This window comes from Miscanthus floridulus, chromosome 7, assembly GCF_019320115.1.
Source record: "Miscanthus floridulus cultivar M001 chromosome 7, ASM1932011v1, whole genome shotgun sequence".
Lineage (NCBI taxonomy): Eukaryota > Viridiplantae > Streptophyta > Magnoliopsida > Poales > Poaceae > Miscanthus > Miscanthus floridulus.
Window position 1 is genome coordinate 90,319,328 of NC_089586.1, and position 9,528 is coordinate 90,328,855.

General features: G+C 50.9%; 1 protein-coding gene across 1 annotated transcript; it reads left to right on the forward strand.

Moving 5' to 3' along the window:
• The first annotated feature begins 1,889 nt into the window (after positions 1–1,889).
• Positions 1,890–4,437, forward strand: LOC136467282 (hydroxycinnamoyltransferase 2-like). Its single transcript, XM_066465919.1, has 3 exons — positions 1,890–2,047; positions 2,220–2,654; positions 3,232–4,437. The coding sequence occupies exons 2-3, from the start codon at positions 2,220–2,222 to the stop codon at positions 4,135–4,137; spliced, it is 1,341 nt and encodes a 446-aa protein (XP_066322016.1). The 5' UTR covers positions 1,890–2,047; the 3' UTR covers positions 4,138–4,437.
• The last annotated feature ends 5,091 nt before the right edge of the window (positions 4,438–9,528 follow it).

Genomic DNA, 9,528 nt, shown 5'->3' on the forward strand with positions numbered 1-9,528 from the left:
TTAAATATAGATTAAAAAATAACTACTTGCACAGTTTGCGACTAATTTGCGAGATGAATCTTTTAAGCCTAATTAGTTCATGATTTGACAATGTGATGCTACAGTAACATATATGCTAATGACGGATTACTTAGGCTTAATAAATTCGTCTCGCGGATTACTGACTGACTCTGTAGTTTGTTTTTTTTATTAGTATCCGAACATTCCATGTGATACATCCATATGACACCCAAAACTTTACACGCTGAATTTAAACTAAGCCTAGACACGAAGGAGAAGGATGTTGATTGGGGATTGGGACCTGAGAGGCCTGACAAGTGAAAAAAATGGGTGTACCACTACCACGCCGGATGAGAGACCGGACGCGGGGGAGGCGCGAGCTGTTTGGCGCAAGCAATTAGCAGAATCTCCGAAAAGGGCCAACTGGTTCAGCCATGCGCAGGATATGCATGACAAGTGCTGGCAGTCATCAGCCTCGTTGGAGTAATGTACTACTATTAAAACCAACGATCTTTTCTGTGCCTTATAAACTGGCTGATACTATTTTGTTGTGAGAGAAAAACACTATATCATAATTGATAAGCATGGCTGATACGATCAAACGAACAAGGTATGTAACCTGTGAAGACTGAAGACCACCACTGCCAAGGGCCAGGGTAAACACACCACCTCGACATCTGGATCGAAACAATGTCTGACGTGCATCCGTGCATGCACCGATGCACGCCATTGAAGCGGTCATTGTTCAATGTTCACCAGGAATTTCAGTGAAATCATCCCCTTGAAATATAGAATCTCTCTGAACAGAGTCATCTTCACGTTCACAAATAAAAAAACTGGACGGCGTCGCCGCTGCTGATCACTGCATGGACAGACCAGGTCGAGCCGACATGCGACAGCCGAGACGCGGCGCGCGCGGTCGGCCTTCCAAGTTCCAAGTGCGTGCCCCCGCACGGCCGTGCACTCCTCTGTCACTGCTGATGCGGCGCGGACCTCATCGGATCGGGGCAGGCTACCGGCTCCCCGCCCTCCCTCGTCCAGCGTCCTTGCCAAATCCAACCGGCAAACCCCCGTTCAGTTAGGGATGAAAACGATCGTTACGAGGTCAAATCAATTTTATTTTCATATTTTTTTTTTCTCGAAAACAAAATCAATATGATATTGTTGGAAGCGAATACGACACCAATATTCCGGTAATTTTGAAAACGATAATAGTCGATCAAAAAATACATCGATAATGATCGAAATCAATAAGAGCGATATCCTAAAAACAATAACCCAGATTCCGTTCGTGTTCATGATAATTGTCTAGAGTTAGGGTAATGCAATACGTGATTAGCTGATTGCCTTGTTGCTCCTATACCAATGAAATACTTGCCGTAAGTTTGTTTCCACAAAAAATATTTGCCTTATGTGCTTGCGTATGCAGATGGGATGCTTAGATGTGGGCCAATTGGGCATAAAGTATATGCATTATATTGTCTATAAATAAATTTGGATTCAAGGCCTAAATTATCGGTATTAATATGGCGATCTTCAAAAACGGTCGGAAGAGGACAAAATCATTTTCGCTTTTGTTTTCAATTATTTTTATAGTTTTCGTTTTTATTTTTTCAATTACCGCTACCATTTTCATTTAGGCCAGAAAATCAGAAAAAACTCAAAAATGATTTCCGAAAATCAGAAATTATCGTTTTTGTTTCCATCCCTACATCCACTCCACCCCCGGCCCATCCTCCCGCGTCCGCCGTTGCTTTCCGCTGGTCATCCATCCCACCAAACGCCCGGGATTTCTTTTCTTCATAAAAAAAAAATCGAGACTCGGGCAGATTCATGGAGGACGACAAGGAAGGAAACCGGGGGGTTGCGCGCACGGCTGCCTGGCTATAAAAGGCGCTCCACCCCTCGCTAGCTCACCAGCTCTCCACCAAGAGCTATACCCCCGCACCACTACCTAACGCTACCTGCTTTTACACCGCGGCGGTCACGTTGAGCTCGAGTTCGCGTCGGTCCCAGATCCGCCGTGCTCCTCCACCGCTCGCGCAAGGTTGGTTGCTGGCCTCGCCTCGTCTCGCCTGCTCGTCTGGCTTTCCTTTCCTTCCCGCCTGGATTTGCGCTTAATTCTCGATCACGAGGCGCTCCGTCCTCGCTCGGGGGATCAATCAATTCGATTGTGTGTACGAATAATAACGCGGTGGGGGTCTTGTGTCGCGGTGCAGATGAAGATCACGGTGCGGGGGTCGGAGATGGTGTACCCGGCGGCGGAGACGCCGCGGCGCCGGCTCTGGAACTCGGGGCCCGATCTGGTGGTGCCGCGGTTCCACACGCCGAGCGTCTACTTCTTCCGCCGCAAGGACGCGGACGGGAACGACCTGACGGCCCCGGACGGCAGCTTCTTCGACGGGGCGCGGATGCGGCGCGCGCTGGCGGAGGCGCTGGTGCCCTTCTACCCGATGGCGGGGCGGCTGGCGCGCGACGAGGACGGCCGCGTCGAGATCGACTGCAACGCCGGCGGGGTGCTGTTCCAGGAGGCGGACGCGCCCGACGCCACCATCGACTACTTCGGCGACTTCGCGCCCACCATGGAGCTCAAGCGCCTCATCCCCACCGTCGACTTCTCGGACGACACCTCCTTCCCGCTGCTCGTGCTCCAGGTTCGGGTCTTGCATTTCACTAGGATTTTGATAATTTGATCGGGGAAGGGTTGAAAGTTGAAAGTCGAAACAGAGATCGAGGTTATCTGAGTCGCCGCCAGCGCACAACGTCTGGGTCAACGTAGGTAGACGCATCACAGTTGTTGCCTTGTTGGGTGGGTGCTTCCGTGCATGTGCGCCGTGTGGACAACATTATGGCCGGGCCGCGGGCGCCCACGCGAATCGGTCCGCGTGGAGACAAGCTGTGTCAAGCCTGCTTGACGTTGCTCCATTCCTGCGACAGCCGAGGATTGAAAGGACGATCTTCAGATCTTATATTTATTCATGTACATAGTGTTAAATATAGACTAAAAAATAATTAATTGCTCAAATTATGACTACTCTACGAGACAAATTTTTTAAGTCTAATTAGTTCATAATTTGATAATATGGTGCTAGCGTACGCATGCGCTCTGTCCTGTATTCTTCGTTTGATAGGGACAACCGGACAAGTTAAAGAATGCTTATACTTAAAAAAAAGAAGAAGAAGGTCAATTTCGGCACCTAACCAAAATTGGCGCTCTTGTTTTTGCTGCAGGTGACCCACTTCAGGTGCGGTGGCGTGGCTATTGGCGTTGGCATGCAGCACCACGTAGCCGACGGCTTCTCCGGCCTGCACTTCATCAACTCGTGGGCGGACCTCTGCCGCGGCGTCCCGATCGCCGTCATGCCCTTCATTGACCGCTCCCTCCTCCGCGCGCGTGACCCGCCGACCCCGACCTACCCGCACATCGAGTACCAGCCGGCGCCCGCCATGCTGTCCTCTGAGCCGCCACAGGTGGCCCTCACGGCCAAGCCGGCGACGCCGCCCGCAGCCGTGGCCATCTTCAAGCTCTCCCGCGCCGAGCTCGGCCGCCTGCGTTCGCAGCTCCCCGCGCGCGAGGGCGCGCCGCGGTTCAGCACGTACGCGGTGCTGGCGGCCCATGTGTGGCGGTGCGCGTCCCTGGCGCGCGGCCTGCCCGCCGACCAACCCACCAAGCTGTACTGCGCCACGGACGGGCGGCAGCGGCTGCAGCCGCCGCTGCCGGAGGGCTACTTCGGCAACGTGATCTTCACGGCGACGCCGCTGGCCAACGCCGGCACGGTGACGGCCGGGGTGGCGGAGGGCGCTGGCGTGATCCAGGCGGCGCTGGACCGGATGGATGACGGGTACAGCCGGTCGGCGCTGGACTACCTGGAGCTGCAGCCGGACCTGTCGGCGCTGGTCCGCGGGGCGCACACGTTCCGGTGCCCCAACCTGGGGCTCACCAGCTGGGTGCGCCTGCCCATCCACGACGCGGACTTCGGGTGGGGCCGGCCCGTGTTCATGGGCCCCGGCGGCATCGCGTACGAGGGGCTCGCGTTCGTGCTCCCCAGCGCCAACCGCGACGGCAGCCTGTCCGTGGCCATCTCGCTGCAGGCGGAGCACATGGAGAAGTTCCGGAAGCTCATCTACGACTTCTGATCTCCAACTCCTCCCCAGAAGTCATCATCAGTACCAACCAGTACGCGCAGCACGTACAGAGAAGCAGAAGCGCTGGCAAGAGGCGCAGGGAGGGTGATTTTTCAGCTTACTACTGGAGTCTGGAGGGAGTAGGTTGCAGCAAGATTCTTTGATTTCACACATAGTTCCTGCACACTTTTCCGTTCCTGCCTGCCTTTTGTGCCGTATGATTTACGAGCCCCAGCAATTGTATGATGAATGAACAATTTAATCCGTTCTGAATGATACAGATTAATAAGATTAATTAACTTACCTCTTGAACCTTTTTGTATATATAGGCATAAAGGGGTATATGCAGGGAGTGCAGGACAGTGGTGCGATTCAAAACGCCGAGTTCGATCCAGACCAACCAATCTGCATGACAGGAGCTAAGAAAGTACTAATACTACTACAGTACTCTACTCTATTGGACGATCGAGAAAGTACAGCCTGAACTTAGCATGATTACTTTGGTCTGGACCTTCTTTGCCATGTGTACTAGTTGACGAATTGAGACATCCCAAACGGGCCCGCTGAATAATTTGGGTTCTAGAAAGACACTGCACAGTGCACATATCGAATACAGGACGCACGGCAACGGGAAGAACTTGGAACGTCGTCTGATTCCATGGATTGCAGCGATCGGAACTGGTCGCACAGGTCCCCTTTTGTCTATGACCCGAACCACATGCACATGCGTGGACAACGTGGCAACAAGGAAGATGAGGATTTGGTCGAGTCGAGCTCCATTCCGTGGTGGCTGGTGGTAGCGGGTGTTCGCCAACCCTGGCCGGTTGCAAGTAGGTGACGACACTGACACGGACGCAATTTGCGATTGCTCAGTCGAGGTTGGTGGTGTGTCTGTCCTCGCCCGTACCAAACAGAATTTATACCGTCGTCAACCGGTTGGATCATCGCCGGTGGACCAGTGCTGTGCTTTTTTTTGCGAGAAATATCACTGCTGGTTTTAAGTGAACCAGCTACGATGCCTATTACTTACTGTTGCAGTGCGCGATTGATTTCTGTTTGCTTCTGGTTCCTGGCTAGTAAGGAAGTTGGCAAGCTCTTCTTTTTTTTACAAATAAAACAAGATGATGATAATTTAAGACAGCAGGCATCAACAGGTACATAAAACCAATTACACATGCACACAAGCAGCGGCGGACTCAGAAAATATTTCAGGAGGGCTGAACAACACTGCTATTCGATCTTAAGTCTCAGCCCCCTATACTATAGAACTTTGACTAAAAATTCATAGAGGCTTTACAGGGGTTCCACTACTGCGATATGCCCCGCCCCACCGCTGTGTCTGCCCCTGCACACAAGCACAGATGATAAGACAAAAAAGCGTTAATCTCAATTGCATGGTTCTCATTAAGGCTATTATGAATAGGAGGCCCACGGTTTCCGAGATGTGATAGCATTGATATTTGTGAATGAAACATACTCTCTTCCTCGATACATATAAAATGGTGACATTTTCATTTCACTGTTTCATAGATTACTTTCAACATTTAATTCTTGTAAAATGGTGTGATCAGTTGTGTCATGTGAACTTTGTAGCCATTTTATATTTATCTAAAAATTAGCACATTAAAATATCACACAATATCTAAAGAATACGATTATTTTCCTTAAAAAAATGTTAGTACCTGTAGAGAGCCGCTGCCGGTGAGGTGTCCTCCGCCGCTGGTGAGTGTGCGAGCAGTTCGTTACAGCAGCAAACCACACCGGATCGAATGAAAAGAAAGAACGGGCTCAATGCAGGTTTCATCCATTTTCCAAGGTGTGAGAAACAACGCTAGATCGTTTCATGGCCATGAAACTCTAGTATTCTCTCTCTTCCTCGATACATGCAAAGATTTTATTTTTGATGTATCATCCTATTTAACGTGCATGAAACACCCATGACATCCCCCGTCGGGATTGGCCTAAGAACCACTAAAACCACTTATCTTGTGGGTACATGCTCACACCTTCACAATACTATTTGGAGTTCTTTGACCATGCATACGGTAAGCCAAATGAGTCCATCGCCTCATTCATGTCTCTTGACAAAGCTTACCTTCTCCTCAAAGTTTAGTATTTCAACTATAGAAAAAAAAATCATGCATATGCGGTACATGTAGAAGCCGTCGTGGCCACTGCTGATGGACGAGCTTGTCAAAGTAAGTAGAGATGCAAGCCGGTTTATCTGCAAACCTAAACCCGCTTCATCCCTAAAGGTGTTGAGGTATTGTTAGCCCTGCTAATGGTTTGGTTTTGAATGATTTATGGGTTGGTTTTTAGATTGGATTACTTTGGTTTGGTGAGGAATGGATTGAGATTTCGGATGGAACGTTTTGGTTTGGACTCTCACTAAAAATCCACGGGTTCGGATTGAAATCCTAGGCTCAAATTGTGGCCTGAAACTACAAGCCTATATGCAAGTTGAAACCACATGTTGAGATGCACGTAGACTATCAGACAGTAGACCAGAGGATGTGAGATGGACGTAGACCATCAGGCAGCAGAGCAGAGGATGCGGTATGACGTGAAGGTTCCAGTCCCGGAGAAGGAGGTGTTTGGGCTCGGCCTAACTGCGCCATCATCGTCGTCAATCGAGATGGAGGCTGTTGTGCCACCGGTGTTGATGAAGAAGATATTGACAACGACCAACCTTCTGGGACGGCACCATTGACAAGTCATCATTCCAGAAATCGAAGAACTACCGTATTCAAGCATACCATTACGGATAACTGAAAGGGCATCGGCCTTTAGTGGGTTTTGGATGATTGAATAACAACATAATTAAAGGTCTAACCCGTTTACTAAGTGTGAACATATAATATGCTATATCACAGGTATTTAATAAAAGCCAAAATGATTTATTATTGAAAACAATCTAGTTCAAACACAAGACAACAATGCGAATGTAATTCATGCAAGGCTTATTCATTGTGGGATTTCGATGACTCATATGAAAGCAAGCATGTTGAAAAATAATTAATGAGACGTAAGGGATTGCATATGGAATGGTCTCACGTTCTAAAGCTTGCTACATTGAAAGATATTTATACAAACGATCTAAATGAATGATTCAACACTAAGTGTGACTTGATGGCTTGAGTTGGTGAAGATAACAAGAAAAGTGTAACATCCTCGGTGTTACATTGTTTAGTTTTTGCTAAAACACTACATGAGCATCATACTTATGTGTAATTGTGTGTAAATATATGAGTTATAGAGTGTAAAGCAATCTACGGAACTTGAAACGTTCATTTGAAATACGAAACACATGTTACATTTCATGTCGCATTGTATTACTTAGGGTTCTAAACGAATTTTTATTGGACGGAAATGCTACGGAACGCATATGCGGAACGTTAGTAAAGTTTGTAGCACGAACTTCGTAGGCGACGATGAAATACGTGCGGTCGAGAACGGGTTTCGGTAGCTAGTGTATCAAGTAGCTTGGAAATCAAATTCGACGCGAAACCGATCGTGTTTTGGTCGAGTTTCCGAAGTCGGAAAATGGTTCGACGAAACCTAGTTTGGGAATTTTTTATAGAAAAATCAGGTTAAGTAGTGGCAAGATGTTTTGGCTTAGTTTGGTAGCCCTATGTACCATCTTGAGAGTAGAACAACTAGTTTGTCTTTTGAATCATCGGGTTTGAGTTTTTGGGATGCTTTAAAAAGCATGCATGTCACTGTCTCGGCCGAGTGCAATGTCTGGGCACGATCACCGTGCCAGCGCTCGGCGCCACCGCGCCTGCTACCCGCCGCACCTGTCGTTGCCGCACCCTGGCCAACCGCTCGCTTCCCTACCACTGCACTGGCCGTCCCTGCCACTGGCCCTGCCCTACTGCCCACGCCGTCGTTGCTGCCCTAGGACGCCACGCACACACACGCACGCACCGCTGCCAGGCCTACCTCTGGCCACCGTCGCCCGCACCGCTGTGGCCAGTCATGCCGCTGGTCTCGCGCTGCAAGCCGCACCGCGTTGTTGCCCTAGCATGCCACGCACGCACACGCTCGGGCACAGCCGTGCGGACCCGCACCGCCGTACCGCGCGCTGGCCGCTCTGCTGCCCAGCGCTCGCTCGACGGTGCCGTGTCGCTGCCACGTGGCCACGCTTGGCTCTGCTGCACGTTGCCTTGCCACGTGTGGGTGTGCCGCCTGCTCTGCCATCACTTCAGCGTCAATGCTGCGCTGTTGCTTTCCCTAGCCAGCGCCATCCACTGCGACGCAGTACCGTGTTGCCGTCGGCTTGCGGGTTATGGCAGTGTGGCCATTGCGCCTTGTGCATGCCTCACTATTCCCCATCGCCCGTGCACGCTTGTACTTAGAGTTGATGGCCAATTCCGCCACGACAGTGCCGAGCCGAACTCCGCCTACTTTCCCTGTTCTTTTGTCGCCGGGCCGCGCCGAGGCAAGCACACAGCGTTGGCCAAATTAGTGGAATTGCGTGCACCTAAGGATGGAGTAGAGACCTAGCTACGCGCCGAACCCGTCCACTGTTGCTGCCAGCCGGTGTCGAGCTCCAATTCAAAATTCCTTCGCCATCGGTCGCTTTAAGACTCCACGGCAGTGCCCGTCTAATTCCCCTAGCTCTGTCCACCTGCGTCCAATTCATTGGCACCGAACCTTCACCCTACTCCACTCTATCCCGTGTGCACCTCAATTCGCCCTGCTACTGCCTGCTCATCGTTGCCGCCGTAGTCACGCCATCGCCGCCGTCGCGAGGCTTGCCGTGTGCGCGTGGCCAGGCTCGCTCGGTTAGTCTCCAGTCAAGCCATCACGACCGGTAGTTTTGGGGTGAGTCTCTATTGCCCATCCTTGAGCTTGTTCATGATGTCGGTACCTTGGCTCACAGGAACGCTCCTGCCGTTGTAGGGAGAAGTCCACCGTCATGGAGGGAGCTCGGGACAGCATCCCCGTTTGCCGTATCACCTCCCACCGCTTCTCATTGACATCAAAGTGAGCATCGGCTCCTTAGATAGGGCTGTGAGGGTCTGGTGTGGCCAGCGTAGCCGCCCGGTGCCAACACCGCCGTGCCGGTGCGTGCACGGGTGCCGGGGGACGTGGCCGCGACGAAGAAGGAAAAGAGTAGGGTGGTAGATGCAAACTCCCTGACTCAGTGAAATAGTGCTTAAGTGGGTTTCACAAATAGGGTAGAGAACGGGGGCTCTTTCACAAAAGAGCCAGCCAGGCACGGGCTCCGTCGTGGGCCGTGTCGTGCGCCGCGCCGGTAGCGGCGCATGCATGTGGGCGAGACGACGGGGTGGGCCGAGCCGTCGTGAGTTGGGCTGCGCAGTAGAATACATTTTCCAATTTTCCAGTGAATTACAAATGTTTATTCAATATAGTTTTTAGCTACACTTTGATAAATTA

Coding starts and splice junctions, on each gene's coding strand:
- LOC136467282 (XM_066465919.1), top strand. CDS start 2,220: ATGAAGATCACGGTGCGGGGGTCGGAGATGGTGTACCCGGCGGCGGAG. Junction 2,655..3,231: donor TCCCGCTGCTCGTGCTCCAG/GTTCGGGTCTTG, acceptor TTTTTGCTGCAG/GTGACCCACTTCAGGTGCGG.